The following is a 17,889-nucleotide window of genomic DNA, read 5'->3' on the forward strand; positions in this document are numbered from 1 at the left end:
GCTGGTGTGGGGCATAGCTCATTAACAAACATTAGTTACAAATGTTGTGAATTACTTAAGGAATTAATATTCCATGCTTCACACAGCGAGCAGCAGCGGCAGCAGAGCTTAAGCACCCACGGCTGCACATATACCAGACACAGCCCTCGACCTCCCTCCAACCCCCCGCTCTTTACATTCAGCCCCCAGCAAGTGAGCAGCAGTCACAAGTCTCTAGCATATTTCTTAAATCATGCTTGCTTAGCTTTTGCGTTTACTGCGGCGTATACTTAATGCGAACTAATTCATTTATATACACACACAGTCCATCAGCTGGCATGTGCTTCCCTGACGTGTCCAATTCTAATGCCCCATCATCATCATCATAATCTTCTTCATCGTTGATTAGAACGTTGATAATGGCACCGCTTATTTGCCTGGGACTTGGCCAATGGCTGCTCCCCAGTTGCTGATGCTTCCACATAGTTGGAGCTCACAAAGCACACTGTGGAATTAATGAAGCTTTCATCCGCCCGACTCCTCCTAAGTATAAACGAATAAACCGCTTGGATTTATGACGTTTAAGCAGCAATTCGTTTGACGAAAATCCAGTTTTTTATCATTTTATTTGCAAACCCTTTATATAAAACTGTTTAGTCCGACTGGCAGATGGACTGACTAACTGAATGACTCGTGACTCCGTACTAGGAAACTGAAATCTGCGGCAATTTCCACCCGGTAGTGATCAGAAAACTGACGGCAAATCGTTTTGCGAAACGAGTTCTAGGTGATACGTGGAGATTTGAGCTCAGCTGATATTTGTTTCATAATCACATTTTTGTTAACTTTTAAGAAAGTCAGCTCGTGATTCAGAATTTTCCAGTTGCTAATAACTCTTAACTTTGAAACAACAACTTAGAAATGGGGACTCATCTATTAAAGACCCCATAAACTAAGCGCTGAACCCAACTTCCAAACGCTGTGCCCTCAATAATACAAATGTCAGAGTCTTAAATTTATTTTTGAATGCAGTTTTACTGCCTATGCCAAAAGACCAGCAATCGGAACTAATCGAATTGCTCTCAGCTTCTCTCATGCGATCAAAATGTAGACTCAAGTGACCATAAAAAGGGAGTTGGCTGTCTCCGTTTCGAACAATTCAAGTTTGAGCTCCGTCCTGTGCACACCATGAGTCAAATCTTATTGCTGATCCCGTTGCTCTGTCTGTTCGCAGCAGCAGCCGTCAGCGATCCACTGCTCGTGGAGTTGCAAAATGGGGAATTGCGTGGACGCGACAATGGATTATATTACAGCTACGAGTCAATTCCCTATGCCGAGCCACCTATCGATGATCTGTGCTTAGAAGAACCTCGTCCCTACACCGAAAGATGGGATAATACCTTTGACGCGACTCGGCCCCCAGTTGAGTGCCTGCAGTGGAGTCAATTCATAACACAGCCTAATAAGCTGACGGGAAGCGAGGACTGTCTGACCGTCAGCATCTACAAGCCAAAGAACCTGACTCGCACCATCTTTCCGGTGGTGGCGCATATATTTGGCGGCGGCTGGTCGTTTGGTGGTGCGATCGATGACGGAGTCGAGCCCTTCATGAACAGCGGCAATGTGATCGTGGTGAAGATCAACCACAGAGTGGGAGCGCTTGGTTTTATGAGCACTGGCGATTCCGTAATTCCGGGCAACTTCGGACTAAAGGATCAGCGTCTGGCAATCAAATGGATCAAAAATAACATAGGTCGCTTTGGTGGAGATCCTCATAATATAATTCTTCTCGGTTTCGGTACAGGCGGTTCCTCAGTTCATTTGCAGCTTATGCACAAGGATATGGAGCAGCTGGTGAAGGGGGCCATCTCGATCAGTGGAACTGCAACGGTTCCCTGGGCTGTACAGGCCAATGCACGTGATCTTGCATTTCGATATGGCAAACTCTTGGGATGTGATAACCCTAAGACATCACGGGAGCTGAAAGATTGCCTGAAAAAAACGGATCCGGAGGAATTCGTCAGTACCTTAAGGCATCTTCAGGTGTTTGACTATGTGCCTTTTGGTCCGTTTGGCCCAGTCGTAGAGTCCTTCGATGTGGATAGCCCCTTCCTCACCGAGCTGCCCCTCGACACCATCAGAAGTGGAAACTTTGCTCAAGTGCCTTGGTTGGCCAGCTACACACCTGAGAATGGTGTTTATAACGCCGCCCTTCTGCTAGCTAAGAACGCCAATGGTAAGGAGAGGATTGAAGAGTTGAACACTCGCTGGAACGACCTGGCTCCGTACTTTTTCTCTTACCCTTACTCATTGAAGAGGACTGAAATGAATGCTCATTCCCAGAAACTAAAACATCAATATCTGGGATATAAGAACTTCAGCGTCGAAAACTATTTCGATGTGCAGCGCATGTTTACGAATGAGCTGTACAAAAAAGGCATCGAACTGTCATTAGATGCACATCGCAAGCATGGAACCAGCCCCGTCTATGCGTACGTCTACGACAACCCCGCGGACAATTCGCTAGCGCAATTCCTGGCCAAGCGATCTGATATTTTCTTGGGTAAAATAATTGTTAATGGTTCGAAAATGCTGCAGTAACTAATGGCTATTGAACTATTCACAGGCACCGGAATGGGCGACGATTACTATCTCTTGATGAACAATCCACTGCGTGAACCGCTGCGAGCTGACGAGAAAATCGTTTCATGGAAGCTAGTTAAGATGGTGGAAGATTTCGCCGAGCACGAGGCCTTGGTTTATGACGACTGTGTGTTCCCAAGCAATTTGGGCAAAAAGAAATTCCAGTTGGTGGTCATAGGACGCAACTATTGCAAGCAACTGGAAGTGGATCATTTGCCCGACACAGTGTCCAACAGTCTGCCACCAAATCCAATTGTAATTCACTGAGCCGATCTCTATGAAATTATCAATTCAATAGTCGATGGGTTTAAATTTGTATAAATGTATATGTGGGTACTGTAATCTTTGGTAAATAAATCAAGGCATTTTTAAAAACTCAAATACTCCACAGTCGACTAAGAAAGACTTCTTGTTCACAATTTATGGTCATATTTTTACTCTGTCTTCAATTCGATAACTATCTCTTTCTCACTCTCGCCTGGCTTCCTGCTATGCTTTCGTGGTAGCAAATTCAGCACTCTCATTCGTGGTTAAATATTATAATTTCACCATGAATTCGAGTGCGATCCTCGCTCTGCCCACAGCAAAAGGGAACTAATAAAATGAACTTGAATAGAACATTTCTTTTTAAATATGTATATATGCGCTGGTTAATTTACCAAAGTGCAAGTGTTCAGTAGAAAAGTGTTGGAAAATTACAAAAGCACGGAATACGCAAATTAACGTGTTCAAATGGCCAACGAATTAAAAGCGTGTGTTTAGCTGAATTTAAATTTAAATGTTTTTTTCTTGCAGTATTTCACAAAAATTAAAAAAATATACAGCAGCTTTTTTGGAACTAAAATAAAGCAATATAAATACTTATATGTACATTGACATCTTTGCATTAGGATGCTCGTTCATTTGTTTTTAGTGACTATTTCAAAATAAAAGAAGCAAATTCTATAAAGTGTAATCCCAGTTCGTCTTTAAATAAGTAAATAAATATATAAGAATATATGAAACCCATTGTCATGTATTTCTAAATATTTAATGTTTTTTCTTTTCCGCACAAGCTTAACGCAGCTCATTTGATATGTACATAATTTTTTATTTTTACGACAGTTTTTTTTTATAGTTTTTGTTATTAGCCAAATGTTTTTCACTTTGCCCCTAACAGGACAAATGTCATATTTTTTATCACTTTTTTAACTCCAATGCATATATAAATTATTCGCCAACTCAGTAAAGGTACATAAAATGCAAAAATCTTTTAGCTTAGAGCTGCCATAAAAAGCTGCTGATTTTCTGGGCTTGGTGCAGTTTGCATTGGGACCCCGTTTAGTGTACATTATGAATTATTGCTGTATTATTCTGGCCGCAGTGCTGTGCGTGTGGACCACAACTTGCTTGGCTGATCCGCTGTTGGTAAGGCTGCCATACGGTACATTGCGTGGACGCGATCGCGGAACTTACTACACGTATGAGTCCGTGCCATTCGCAGAGCCACCCGTCGGCCCGCTGCGCTTCGAGGCACCCCAGCCATTTGCTGGAAAATGGACGGAAACCTTTGATGCTACACGGCCGTCGGCGGAGTGCTTGCAGTGGAGCCACTTCGTCACGACACCTGATCAACTGACGGGCAGCGAGGACTGTCTGACCGTTAGCATATACAAGCCAAAGAACTCGACTCGCCGCACTTTTCCGGTTGTGGCAAGTATATTTGGCGGTGCCTGGTCGTTTGGCGGAACTCTTGAGGACGGAGCTAGGGGGTTCATGGACAGCGGCAATGTGATCGTGGTAAAGATCAACCATAGAGTGGGAATTTTGGGATTTGCCAACACTGGCGATGCCGGCTGGTCGGGCAACTATGCACTGAAGGATCAGCGTCTGGCAATGAAATGGATCAAGAAGAACATTGCGTATTTCGGTGGAGATCCCAATAGCATATTGCTTTTCGGTTTCTCCTCAGGAGCTGGTTCTGTGCATCTTCAGCTTATGAACGAGGACATGAAAGACATTGTAAAGGGCGTCTACTCGATGAGCGGAAATGCAGTGTCGTCCTGGTCTGTGCAGCCAAGTGGTATTGAGCAGGCATATGAATTGGGTCGAGTTTTAGGTTGCGGCAGTCCCAATAATACAGCTGAGCTCAAGACGTGCCTGCAATTGGTAGATGCGAATGAATTAGTCAGATCATTTAAACACTTCCTAGTCTTTGACTATATTCCATTTGCTCCATTTGGACCCGCTGTGGAGCCCGAGGACACAGTTGACCCCTTCATCACCAAGCTACCCATTGACATAATAAAGAGTGGAAAGTTTGCGCAAGTCCCCTGGTTAGCCGGCTACACGCCAGAGGAGGGTATCTACAATGCCGCCATATTTCTGGCAAAAGAGCCAAATGGCAAGGAGAGGATATATGAGTTAAACACACGCTGGTACGAGTTGGCGCCTTACTTATTCTCCTATCGCAACACAATGAACAGAAGGGAAAGGGACAGCCACTCTCGAAAACTAAGGCAACATTATATGGGCAATCGGAAGTTCAGCCTCGAGAACTATTGGGACTTCCAGCGCATGTTCACGAACGAGATATTCAAGAACGGCGTCGAGCTCGGCGTAGATTTGCAGCGAAAGTATGGAAAGAGTCCCGTTTATGTGTACATCTACGACAATCCATCTGATCATTCGTTTGGACAGCTGCTGGCTAAGCGCAATGACGTTTTCCTAGGTACGATATTCATTAAACGTTCGCAGCTGACACCTAACCAATGTCAATACAACAATTTACAGGCACGGCACATGGCGACGATTATTTCCTCATGATGAACAATCCAATACGCGAACCGCTGCGACCTGACGAGAAAGTCATCTCATGGAAGCTCGTTAAGATGGTGGAAGGTTTTCTTGAGACCGGCGACTTCGTGTATGACACTTGCGCCTTTCCCGACAATGTGGGCAAAAAGCAGTTCCAGCTGATGGTCATTCAACGCACCAACTGCGAAGTGCGGAAAGTGGATCGCTTACCCGACACTGTCTCCAACAATCTTCCACCAAGCCCAGTTGTAGTTTACTAATGCGATCAATTGGACTGGCGGTCAGGAGTTTTGATTGTGCCAAACTGGCGGTATGGGTATAATATATGTAACCAGTATGTAACGCGCATAATAAAAAGAACGAAATTTGTTTAAAATTCAGATCCAGAGGGGAAATAAAAATGCTATAATCAAATTTATATTAATAATTGTTCTTTGTGCCTATGTGTCAACGCTATGAGGCAAACAAGTCTTCGACAATTTATACAAAATTAATTGAGTCCTTGGGCTAAGAACTGAATAGGTACTGAAAAAACTCGATTCCTATTGTGTTTCTAAGCAATTCACCCATTAATTTAGCCCAGACGAGACCTTAAAGCTCACATAATAAACCAAGCTTACAAGCAGTTCGGGTTATTTTCATGAACGATTTAAATTTAATTTCATGATTGATCTATTTTTACACAGGGAATATTATAATTTTGTCGTGAAATATAGTGTATGTATTTTTCATCAGCAGCAACAGCCGTCTGTTCGTCTGTCTGTTTCTAGTTTTAAAGTTATCGTCTTGTAACTTTGCCTAGGCCCGTGTTTCTATTGGATGATCACTATAACAAATAGTTATTATAGGATTGATCGCTCGAATTTCATTACATTCTTTAATATATCTAATGTATGTATTTCAAAATGTATCTTGGCCAAAATATGTATTTATTGTTTTCACTATGCTCCTTATTTATGAACCTAAAATTGTCCACATCTGACGACTATATCGCAATGCGAATCTTACAATTTGACTCACATGTTTGCAAAACCTCAAGCCATATGTGTAGAAGGGTATTTAATCTGCAGCGTGCCTCTTTTTCTTTTTTTGTTTATTTATTGCCTTACTAAATCGTTGTCAATTTGAATATAATTTGAAGCAGTTCAATTGTAAATAAAAATCGCGAATTTTGAACACTATTTGTAGAATATTATATTTCTGTATGCATATATATATATTATGTATGCATCTCTATTATATCATAGCCAGGCAATCTAGTTGTTCAGTTTCTCGCCCTGTTAGTTTTTACTCGCAATCAACTGTCACATTGATTGCCACATACTGATTTGCCTGTTGATAGAGCGAATCTCATATTTCATATTTGGTCATGCATCTAATTGGCTTTGTGGCGTGCGAGAGAATTAGTCGAGAAATCAGTTGTGATTCCAGTGCATATAAAACAAATACTTGCCACAGACTAGACTAGTGTGAACCAAGACTTGGTCGAGTGTAAATCATGAATAATATCATGATCACGATCGCCTTGATTTGCCTAGCGGCGGCAGCTGCATTTGCTGATCCACTTTTAGTGGAACTGCCAAATGGAAAAATACGTGGACGCGATAACGAGGGGTATTACAGCTACGAGTCCATACCCTATGCGGAGCCACCTGTGGGTGAGCTGCGCTTCGAGGCACCACAGCCATACTCCCATCAGTGGAAGGAAGTCTTCGATGCAAGCAAGCCACCCGTGCTCTGCATGCAATGGAATCAGTTTGTCAATGGGGAAGACAAGCTAATAGGCACGGAGGATTGCCTGACTGTGAACGTGTACAAGCCGAAGAACTCGAGTCGCAGCACTTTTCCTGTTCTGGTCAATATTCATGGCGGCGCCTTCATGTTCAGTGGACCTGTTCAGCACGGACACGAGCCCATTATGGTCAGTGGAAATGCTATTGTGGTGAAGATCGCCTATCGACTCGGCCCGCTTGGTTTCCTAAGCGCCGACGACGTCACCTTGTCGGGCAACTTCGGACTGAAGGATCAACGCTTGGCTCTGCGTTGGATTAAAAAAAACATTGCCTGCTTTGGTGGAGAACCGGAGAATATACTCGTGCTGGGTCACTCAGCTGGCGGTGCATCAGTGCACCTGCAGCTACTGCAAGAGGAGTTCAGCCAGCTGGCAAAGACAGCTGTTTCATTTAGTGGAAATGCCCTCGATCCTTGGGTGGTGCAACCAGGTGCGCGTCGACGCGCCTTCGATTTGGGCCGCATTGTGGGCTGCGGCTTGCTCAGTGAGTCTGTTGAGCTCAAAAGGTGCCTGCAGTCGAAAGATGCATCTCAAATAGTCAGTGCTGTGCGTCAGTTCCTCGTATTTGACTATGTGCCCTTTACTCCCTTCGGCCCTGTGCTAGAGTCCGTCGATGCAGCCGAGCCTTTTCTTACTCAGCACCCCGTTGACATTATCAAGAGTGGAAAGTTTGCCCAAGTGCCTTGGCTAGTATCCTACACCCAGGAGGATGGCACATATAATGCTGCTCTTTTAGCGAAACAATTTAATGGAAGAGAATTAATTGAGGAGCTGAACAGTCGCTGGTACGAGTTGGCACCCCATTTTCTGTTCTATCGTGACTCTAAGAAAACAATTGAAGAAATGGACGACTACTCGCGGGACCTGAGACAAGAATATCTGGGTAATCGAAACTTTAGCTTGGAGAACTACTTGGATGTGCAGCGTATATTTACGGACGTGTTATTCAGAAATGACACCATACGCTCCATAGAGCTGCATGGAAAGTTCGGAAAGAGTCCAGTTTATGGCTATGTCTACGATAATCCCCCTGTTAGGGGCAGTGCCCAACAGCTAGCTGAGCGGGATGATATTTATTTTGGTGAGAAACGGATATATATAAAGTATTCGTCAACTCAATTTAATTTATATGCTTATAGGCACAGGACATGGCGATGATTATGTTCTCATATTCGACAAGCCAAACACTCAACTCCGTGCTGACGAGAAGATCATTTCCAAGAATTTAATAAGCATGCTAGAGGACTTTGTACAAAGAGATAATGGATCCTTGAACTATGACACGTGCGTGTTTCGAGATAATGTTGGCCAAAATATGCTCCAACTGCTTGACATCAAGAGCAACAGCTGCGTAAATATGGAAGTGAATCTTTTCCATTAGACAGAGTCTAGCAAAGTTTTCTTATTTTATAGTTTTTTGATTGATTTGTAGCGTTAAATGCAAACAAATGCTGACAAATAGAATAATCTGTTGTCTTATGCTTATTCTTATACCCTGAACTCATGAAAAATGGGTATAATGTTTTCGTGCAATTGTTTGTAATAGGCAGAAGAAAGCATCTCCGACCCCATAAAAGTAAATATATTCATGATCGGAACAAGTCGAACTGAGTCAATCCAACCATTCTATAGATTTGTTATTGTAAAATATATTCTCTTATATTTATAATAACTATCGTTCTTAAGATATGATATGTGTTTGGGGTATCTCCTAGTCGGGTACTCCCGACTACAGCACACTTACTTATCGATCTCCGTGTTGTCCCATACATCAATATAAACTCAGTCGCTCTGCGTGGTGCGAGCGCAGATAATGACAAGCAATAAAATGAGAGAGTCGGATCGAGAACAAGAATAATACAACTGCGGATTGTCTCCGCTTAGAACAGTTTAGACTGAGACTCGGCAGGGAGCAGATCATGACAGATAAGTCGATTCGCATCGCATTGCTCTGTCTGGGGGCAGCAGCTACCTTTGCCGATCCGCTGCTGGTGGAACTGCCATATGGCAAATTGCGTGGACGCGATAACAAGGGGTATTATAGCTACGAGTCGATACCCTATGCGGCGCCACCTGTAGGAGAGCTGCGCTTTGAGGCACCACAGCCATACTCCCAGCAGTGGAAGGAGACCTTTGATGCCAGTCAACCACCTGTGCCCTGCATGCAATGGAGCCAGTTCATCGAACAAGCGGATAAGCTGACGGGCAGTGAGGATTGTCTCACTGTCAGCGTATACAGGCCAAAGAATTCCACTCGCAGCACGTTTCCAGTTGTGGTGCTAGTACATGGCGGCTGCTTCATGTTCGGTGGTGGTGCGGAAAACGGACACGAGCCGCTCATGGCCAGCGCAAATGTGATTGTGGTGAAGATCAGCTATCGACTGGGATCACTGGGTTTTGTTAGTACCGGCGACAGCGCTTTGCCGGGCAACTTTGGATTGAAAGACCAGCGTCTGGCCTTGCATTGGATCAAGCAAAACATTGCCCAGTTCGCGGGAGAGCCGGAAAATATTCTGGTGCTTGGCTTTTCCTCAGGCGCTGCCGCGGTGCATCTGCAACTTCTTCAACAGGAATTTAAGCAGCTAGCCAAGGTGGCTGTGTCCATTAGCGGGAATGCACTGAATCCTTGGATTGTGCTTAAAAGCGGACGTAGACGCGCTTTTGAGCTGGGTCGCATGGTGGGCTGTGGCCTACTAAGTGATTCTATTGACCTAAAAAAGTGCCTGAAAACTAAGGATGCAGCCCAGCTAGTCAGAGCTGTGCGTGAATTCTTAGTGTTTGACTATGTGCCCTTTACTCCATTTGGACCGGTGGTAGAGTCCATCGATGCAGCCGAGCCTTTTCTTACTCAGCACCCCGTTGACATTATCAAGAGTGGAAAGTTTGCCCAAGTGCCTTGGCTAGTATCCTACACCCAGGAGGATGGCACATATAATGCTGCTCTTTTAGCAAAACAATTTAATGGAAGTGAATTAATTGAGGAGCTGAACAGTCGCTGGTACGAGTTGGCACCCCATTTTCTGTTCTATCGTGACTCTAAGAAAACAATTGAGGAAATGGACGACTACTCGCGGGACTTGAGACAAGAATATTTGGGTAATCGAAACTTTAGCTTGGAGAACTACTTGGATGTGCAACGCTTATTTACGGACGTGTTATTCAGAAATGACACGATACGCTCCATAGAGCTGCATAGGAAGTTTGGAAAGAGTCCAGTTTTTGGCTACGTCTATGATAATCCCGCTAATCAAGGCAGTGGGCAGTGGCTGGCAAGGCGAAACGATGTTTCTTTTGGTAGGACTTTGATTAATATGAGCTACTGTGGCCGTAACTAATGTCCACTTATCTTCTTATAGGCTCAGGGCATTGGGATGATTTCTTTCTAATATTTGACAATCCCGTCCGCCACCCTCTGCGCTCAGACGAGAAAATTATTTCCAGGAATTTGATAAGAATGCTGGAGGGCTTTGTGCAAAGCGACAATGGGACTTTGACTTATGACGATTGTGTTTTGCGAGATAATGTGGGCCAGGCGCAGCTGCAATTGCTTTCAATCAAACGTAACAGCTGCGAAGTGCTTCAAGTGAGCTAGCTACTTTAAGAACTTCTCAATTAGCTTGCACGCCTTTAATTAAACCTATATAATTGCATCTTGATCAGTATTTAATTTATGTAATTAGATACAATTAATTTGACACTTATAATGCAAATGTCTGGTCACTGAACTGATTCCATTTTGGATTGAGATTGTTTTGCATTGGTTTCATAACCTTTCCCAAATAACCGGAAATTAAATATGTAGGCTTTTGGGCGAATTAAAATACTAATTAGGAGCCTGTTCTACTGGTTATTCATTACTTTAAAATAAAAACGCGTGCCTGTTAAGATATATAATACACTTTCAAATCAATTATCAGATAAATATCTAAGTAAGTCAAAGGGTCGCCAACCCCATTGAGTTCAAGTTCAAATTGGAATGACTTTCATTTCATAAAAGTAACGTTCCTTGCCGTCGGCTGTCTTAGTCGCAGTTGGGATCTGCTTAAGTACTGATCATGTGCTGCGTTAGGTTTCTCTTAGCGCTGTGTCTTGTTGGGGTAGTGGCCGCCACGGATCCGCTGCTGGTGGAACTGCCATATGGCAAATTGCGTGGACGCGATAACGAGCGGTATTATAGCTACGAGTCGATTCCCTACGCGGAGCCCCCTGTGGGTGAGCTGCGCTTCGAGGCACCAAGACCATACACCCAGCGCTGGAAAGACATCTACAATGCGAGCAAACCTCCCGAGAACTGCATGGAGTGGAGTCAGGTAGTTCAGCAACCCGACAAACTTCGCGGGGTAGAGGACTGTCTGACTGTCAGCGTGTATAAGCCCAAGAACTCCAGTCGCAAAAGCTTTCCAGTTTTGGTGGATATATATGGCGGAGGCTTCATGTTTAAAGCATCGTCTGAGGGAATACACGAGCGACTTATGGACAGAGGAACTTTTATTATGGTTAAGCTAAACTATAGAGTGGGACCATTGGGATTTGCAAGTTCCGAAGATGGCGCTATATCAGGCAACTTTGGACTAAAGGACCAGCGCCTGGCACTGCGCTGGATTAGGAAGCACATTGATCGTTTTGGTGGCGAGCCAGAGAATATACTTGTCCTGGGTCTTTCTGCTGGAGGAGCTTCGGTGCATCTTCAGCTACTCAAGGAGGATTTCGGCCAGCTGGTAAAGGCAGCAGTTTCGCTTAGTGGAAATGCATTAAATCCCTGGGTGGTGCAACAAGGTGCACGTCGCCGCGCCTTTGAGCTGGGTCGCATTGTGGGCTGCGGCTTGCTAAGTGATTCTATGCAGCTCAGAAAGTGCCTCAAGTCGAAGGATGCATCTGAAATAGTCAGTGCTGTGCGTCAGTTCCTAGTCTTTGACTATGTCCCCTTTACTCCGTTCGGCCCTGTGGTAGAGTCCGTCGATGCAGCTGAGCCTTTCCTCACACAACATCCCATTGATATTATCAAGAGTGGAAAGCTTGGGCAAGTGCCTTGGTTAGCCGCCAACACGCAAGACGATGGCACTTACAATGCTGCTCTGCTCATGATAAAGCAAGCCAATGGAAGAGAGCTGATTGAGGAGCTGAACAGTCGCTGGTTCGAGTTGGCGCCCCACTTTCTGTTCTATCGGGACTCCAAGAAAACGCTTGAGAAAATGGACGACTACTCACGGAACCTGAGACAAGAATATCTGGGAAATCGCAATTTCAGCATGGAGAGCTACTTGGATGTGCAGCGCATATTTACGGATGTGCTGTTCAGAAATGACACCATACGCTCTATAGAGCTGCATGGGAAGTTCGGAAAGTGTCCCGTTTATGGCTACGTCTATGATAATCCCGCTAATCAGGGAACTGGAAATTGGCTGTCAAAGCGAAGTGAATTCAATTTTGGTAAGAGACATATAAATATGTTGCTTGTCCTTCAACTTTAACCAACCTTATTATAGGCACGGGACATGGCGATGATTACTTTCTAATCCTTAACAGTCAAATCGGTACACCTCTGCGCTCCGACGAGCAAGTTATTTCAAGAAATTTGATGAATATGCTTGAGGGTTTTGTTCAAAGCAAAAATGGGACTTTGGTCTATGACAACTGCGTGTTCCCAGACAATGCGCAGCAAGAGAAGCTACAATTGCTCTCCATAACTCGCAGTGGGTGCGAGGTGTTACATGTGAATGCGATCCATTAAACAGACATAACTCGACTATAGCATAATAGCCAAAAAAGGAACTATCGGGAATAAATATAGAAGTATAACGCACATTTGCTACTTTCTTATGCCTGCTAGGGTATTTTTATATAATAACTAAAGCAAATAACACAAACCAAGATTTTTAATAGCTTATATTAGAAAGCGGAGGTACTGAATGCCTAATATAATTAAAATTTGTTTCGGGATTTGCTTTTGGATTCGGCCTGGTTATGTACTGTCCATGCTATGTGTATAATACATCGGATTATCGGATTAGTTGCAGCCTTGAATGCGCTGCTGGTGAAACTGCGAAAGGGTAAAGAATCTATGGAGTGTATAGCGCTACGAAGTCTAAGATGGGGCAAACCTCCCGATATCTGCATTCAGTAGAGTTAACTAGTTGATCAACCCGATAAGCTGCTTGGATAAGAGGACTGTCTCAATGTGAGCGTGGATAAGCGAATCGCATTGAAATAAAATTTGGTAGAATGTGAACATAGTTCTTGCTGTGGAGTGTGCTAACTTTACTACTAATAGATTCAGACATGACCGAAGACTATTTCCTAGTTAAGCCCTCTTTTGTGCTTCAACGAGAAGAAGCTCTCACAAATGCACGATTTATTTATAAAGTGCAATGTCGGTACTCTGGTTTATGAATCGCAACAATGTTGGCCAAAACAAAAGTCAAATAGATCCATTGACCAACAGGGCTGCTAAGTATTTTAAGATCTTGAATGAAGTAACTCCGGGCTGATGCATTTCTAAATTTTATTCAGTCTTTCGTGTTGCTCAGGTCCTTGAACCGCAGACTTTATATAACGCCGTGATAAATGACTTAATAAATACTTAGTAGCATTATTAGATTATAATTATATGAATGCGAATGACAAACAACCGGTTCTGTGGAGACACGTTCCCGAAACGAGTCAAAGAGCCGAGATAATTTATTTGTGTGTAGATTGTAGACTCTTTATAAAGCTACATGTATCTGTGCAATCAGTTTAATTGCAGCTTACCTCGCACGAATTTCAGTTTTATTCTTTTGCAGCTTTTTCGTTCAAGCACTGCGCCTTTTTCTGCCTATTTTAATCCCTGGCAACTCCTGAGTGCTGCTTGCCGCTTTTCCTTAGAGTTCACATAGTTTTTCCCAGCACGACTGTCACTTGATGGCCCACATGCATTTCGTTTTAAGCGGCTTTCAAGTTTCTCGTTTGTGGTTCGTTGTGCTTACTTTGCGAATTCAGGTTTCTTGTTTTGTAGATTTATGCTTTTGCTAGGGGAACGGGGGCATAAACTACGTGAATGCAGATTCCAAATATACAAGGCACGCACGGCCAATTAAAAAAAAGCTGATCTGCTATAGGCTGGGGTGTCTCGACTAAACGATGATCTGTAATTAATTAAATTTGTAAGCTACATAGCCAATTCAATAAGCTTAGCTCTTGTAGATCTTGAGTTTGCTCGGATCATGATGAGACAAGCTCAACATTAATAAAGAATAATTCAATATTATTTAACGCTTTTCTCACTTCTAATTTGGATGAAGGCATTTTAATATTTATTTCATCACATTTTCGTGGAGTTGTGTCTTTTCTTTTTTTTGTTCAAACATATTTATAGAATTTTAAATAACTTAAATGTAATAAAAAAATATTTTAAAATTCTTTCCCGTCCTCCACATTCCGAATATTCTTGTAGCCGCAGAATTGCCAAGCGAATTTACTCGCAGATACATCTATAATACCCCTTTGACACATGCCTATGGCTGCAGGGTATACAAAAAAGGGTTATAAATGCGAGAGAGAAAAGAGTTTTGAAACAACTTATGGAACTGCAAACAAATGGCAATAATCTTGAACAATGGTTACGTAGAGCCCGAACGGGAGTGCGGAACGGAACGGAACGGAACGGAATAAGGGCAACATGGAATCTGAAACGCGTGCCTTGCATATTCTATGATAGTTAATTATGTGCCGGTTGTTGCGTATTTCACAATTTTTAGATTTATTTAGGGAAATTAGCCAAAAACGCAGTGCTAGGGGCTAGGTGGATGGAGGGAGGCATGGAGACAGGGAGGAGGCAGCAGCGTTGCATCGACACAAGCTTAGCTGGGGGAATGTTTGGTGGAATAATGAAAAATAACTTACGCCTTTTATGTGCGAAATATTGAAATATTAGGCAGCCGGGCGTTGTAAGAGAAGGTAGCGGGAGGGCGCCGGCTAGGGAGCGAGCCGGACCCAAAGGATTCATCAGCGGTAACAGCTGTTGACGGCGCACTCGGCACTCGGCGCTCGGCGCTGCCAAAAATTTTAGCATTTTGCGATGATGTATCGTTGGCATCATTATAACAGCTGCCGTTCCGGATCCCCAACTGGCAGTCCCCAGTCTAAGCCTCTGCCTGTTGCCAGTAGTTGCCAAAATGAATTTGGATGCGTTTTGCTGGCTGCCTGGTCTGGTCTGGTTGGGTCTGGCCGGGGCTATTGGGCAACGGCTTGTGCGTGCCTTGGGTACTTGTTGTTATATTTATCACGGAAGCGTACTTTATCTTGCCTGTACTGGCCCGCCTGGTCACAGCCGCCAGCCCAGTAACATGGCATCAGTCAACAGCTGCTCGCCGCCAGCCTCAAATCACCAGGCCAACAGTTTTACATTTTCCACACTGAAATATATACAACTCTTATATATATTTTCTTGTATACACAAAAAAAAAATATTGTTTCGTTATTTATTGAGCCCTTTTTTGCGTGTCGAGCTGGAAATTAAACTTGCATTATGGTCTGGGGGCACATTTGTATCATCAGGAAAACTTTCTCGACATTTCATAATGCTTCTGTAGAGGCGCAATAAAAGCTTAACAGATGTTTCGCCCTTACAAATTTGATGTTTATGAGCCCAGCGAATGCTTTGGCTTGCATTTTTAATGATACCCCTTTTCCCTTTTTTTTTTTTTTAATAAATCGTAATAAAAAACGCTTCGAACATGTGTAAAGCGAATCCTTTTTTTCTGCCATCAGCTGCTAGCTGGCATTTAATGGCAGTTGGCAAACGAATTTGTAGTTTAAATTAAGCTGAAACTCAGACGTGTTCGAATGTCAGGCTAGTGTAAGCAGATTGTATCGTCTTGGGCATTAGTAGCTCGATTTAAATTGTAGTTAAATCTGATTTGATTTTGATTCCGCAACAACAAATTATATTTATGCGCTCTTCTAATATAAATACGCTTAGTTTAAATGAGCCTATGTGCATTTATATCTAAATTGTAATCCTCTTTGTACTTAATGTCAATTCTGCACCAACACTATAAAACACGCCCCTAACACACACACACACACACACACACACAGCCCCCTTGCCACACACGTGTACAGCTTAATTGCTGAAATATGTTAATGTGGTCTCTGTTCAAGGATATTGATTGAAATGCAATTTTGCAAGCGCGATGAAATTCCATAGTTTCCTTCAGTTCATTTTAAGGGCGTGGTCGAGGCGACTTACAGCCCTATTAATGTCATTCCAGTGCACAGCATAAAGCAGAGGTCTGGCGAAATGCCCAAAATGTTGGTCCAACCATAACTCGACCAAATGTGTATAATTTGATTAAATGTGTGGCAATGTCAATCTCCTCAGGTATCCAATATACGGCGGTTCCCATTATTTAATACTCCTGCGAATTCGCACAATTGCGGGCTGTTTATATGCATGTAGCTAAGCAAGGGTGTGTGTTGGAGCACACACTTAGGCATATAAATATAAGTAACTAGCGGGTATAACCCGGCCTTGCCCGTGGCACGTATGTTATAAAATCAAAAGAGCTTTGAAAATGATTTTAAAACTGATCGGACGGGATTCAAACAAACTTTTATGCAAATCGGAAAACTCTTAAAATTCACCAAAAAAATCTTTGAAATGCATTTTCCACCGAAGGAGTTTAGATTTTGCGAGAAATGTGAAACACGTCTCTAATGATCTTTCTTATAGATCTTTGGAAATAAATTTGAACACAAAACGTCATCCACCAAATCTTCGACCCCCATTTGCACCAAGGAGGGATGGATTTTTCAAAAAGTATGAGACAACCCTCAAATGAATTTGAACAAAGATCTTTGAAAATGAGTTTGGGGCCGATCGGATGGTAAACAAAAAACTTTCATACAACCGTTTTCCGCCAATTTACCACTGTTGCGGGTGGAATTTTCCAAATCGTCGAAATACGTATTCATTAAGTTCTTAATGCGAGCTTTGAAAATAAGTTTGAAGCAAATCGGACACAACTTAAAACTTCGCACAAAAAATCTTTAAATCGCATTCCCCACGAAGAAGTTTGAATTCTGCGAAAAGTGTGAAACACGTCTCAAATGATTTTTCTAATAGATCTCAGGAAATGAATTTGAGTGCGAAACGTCACCCACCAAATCTTTGACCTCCATTTCCACCAAGGAGGAATGGATTTTTCAAAAAGGGTGAAACACCCCTTAAATGAATTTAAACATTGATATTTAAACATGAATTTGGGGCCGATCGGATGGTAAACAAAAAACTTTCATACAACCTTTTTCCGCCAATTTACCACTGTTGCGGGTGGAATTTCCCAAATCGCTGAAATACGTATTCATTAAGTTCTTATGTAGAGCTTTGAAAATAAGTTTGAAGCCAATCGGACACAACTTAAAACGCCGCCCAAAAAATCTTTAAATCGCATTCCCCGCGAAGAAGTTTGAATTCTGCAAAAAGTGAGAAACACGTCTCAAATGATTTTTCATATAGATCACTGGAAATGAATTTGAGCGCGAAACGTCACCCACCAAATCTTTGACCTCCATTTCCACCAAGGAGGAATGGGTTTTCCGAAAAGTGCGAGAAACACCCCTCAAATGAATTTGAACAAAGATCTTTGAAAATAAGTTTGGGGCCGATCGGATGGTAAACAAAAAAGTTACATACAAAC

The 17,889-nt window shown here is 42.9% G+C and overlaps 5 protein-coding genes across 5 annotated transcripts; all 5 read left to right on the plus strand.

Moving 5' to 3' along the window:
* The first annotated feature begins 1,123 nt into the window (after positions 1-1,123).
* On the plus strand, positions 1,124-2,997 carry LOC135429680 (esterase S). The gene is made up of 2 exons (XM_064684098.1): positions 1,124-2,542; positions 2,606-2,997. Exons 1-2 carry the CDS (start codon positions 1,168-1,170, stop codon positions 2,887-2,889), a joined length of 1,659 nt encoding a protein of 552 aa, XP_064540168.1. The 5' UTR covers positions 1,124-1,167; the 3' UTR covers positions 2,890-2,997.
* Positions 2,998-3,917: 920 nt separating this feature from the next.
* LOC135429694 (esterase S-like) lies at positions 3,918-5,832 on the plus strand. Its single transcript, XM_064684113.1, has 2 exons — positions 3,918-5,332; positions 5,395-5,832. The coding sequence occupies exons 1-2, from the start codon at positions 3,955-3,957 to the stop codon at positions 5,676-5,678; spliced, it is 1,662 nt and encodes a 553-aa protein (XP_064540183.1). The 5' UTR covers positions 3,918-3,954; the 3' UTR covers positions 5,679-5,832.
* Positions 5,833-6,869: 1,037 nt separating this feature from the next.
* On the plus strand, positions 6,870-8,882 carry LOC135429685 (esterase-5B-like). Its single transcript, XM_064684102.1, has 2 exons — positions 6,870-8,291; positions 8,350-8,882. Exons 1-2 carry the CDS (start codon positions 6,917-6,919, stop codon positions 8,589-8,591), a joined length of 1,617 nt encoding a protein of 538 aa, XP_064540172.1. The 5' UTR covers positions 6,870-6,916; the 3' UTR covers positions 8,592-8,882.
* Positions 8,883-9,115: 233 nt separating this feature from the next.
* LOC135429701 (esterase-5B-like) lies at positions 9,116-10,858 on the plus strand. The gene is made up of 2 exons (XM_064684118.1): positions 9,116-10,504; positions 10,567-10,858. Exons 1-2 carry the CDS (start codon positions 9,130-9,132, stop codon positions 10,800-10,802), a joined length of 1,611 nt encoding a protein of 536 aa, XP_064540188.1. The 5' UTR covers positions 9,116-9,129; the 3' UTR covers positions 10,803-10,858.
* A 407-nt stretch (positions 10,859-11,265) lies between these two features.
* Positions 11,266-12,941, plus strand: LOC135429698 (esterase-5B-like). Its single transcript, XM_064684115.1, has 2 exons — positions 11,266-12,640; positions 12,697-12,941. The coding sequence occupies exons 1-2, from the start codon at positions 11,266-11,268 to the stop codon at positions 12,939-12,941; spliced, it is 1,620 nt and encodes a 539-aa protein (XP_064540185.1).
* The last annotated feature ends 4,948 nt before the right edge of the window (positions 12,942-17,889 follow it).

This window comes from Drosophila montana, unplaced genomic scaffold (genome assembly GCF_035044405.1).
Source record: "Drosophila montana isolate Dmon_TW-CO22-7 unplaced genomic scaffold, ASM3504440v1 contig_2669_1, whole genome shotgun sequence".
Classification (NCBI taxonomy): domain Eukaryota; kingdom Metazoa; phylum Arthropoda; class Insecta; order Diptera; family Drosophilidae; genus Drosophila; species Drosophila montana.

Coding starts and splice junctions, on each gene's coding strand:
- LOC135429680 (XM_064684098.1), top strand. CDS start 1,168: ATGAGTCAAATCTTATTGCTGATCCCGTTGCTCTGTCTGTTCGCAGCA. Junction 2,543..2,605: donor GCGATCTGATATTTTCTTGG/GTAAAATAATTG, acceptor AACTATTCACAG/GCACCGGAATGGGCGACGAT.
- LOC135429694 (XM_064684113.1), top strand. CDS start 3,955: ATGAATTATTGCTGTATTATTCTGGCCGCAGTGCTGTGCGTGTGGACC. Junction 5,333..5,394: donor GCGCAATGACGTTTTCCTAG/GTACGATATTCA, acceptor AACAATTTACAG/GCACGGCACATGGCGACGAT.
- LOC135429685 (XM_064684102.1), top strand. CDS start 6,917: ATGAATAATATCATGATCACGATCGCCTTGATTTGCCTAGCGGCGGCA. Junction 8,292..8,349: donor GCGGGATGATATTTATTTTG/GTGAGAAACGGA, acceptor ATATGCTTATAG/GCACAGGACATGGCGATGAT.
- LOC135429701 (XM_064684118.1), top strand. CDS start 9,130: ATGACAGATAAGTCGATTCGCATCGCATTGCTCTGTCTGGGGGCAGCA. Junction 10,505..10,566: donor GCGAAACGATGTTTCTTTTG/GTAGGACTTTGA, acceptor ATCTTCTTATAG/GCTCAGGGCATTGGGATGAT.
- LOC135429698 (XM_064684115.1), top strand. CDS start 11,266: ATGTGCTGCGTTAGGTTTCTCTTAGCGCTGTGTCTTGTTGGGGTAGTG. Junction 12,641..12,696: donor GCGAAGTGAATTCAATTTTG/GTAAGAGACATA, acceptor ACCTTATTATAG/GCACGGGACATGGCGATGAT.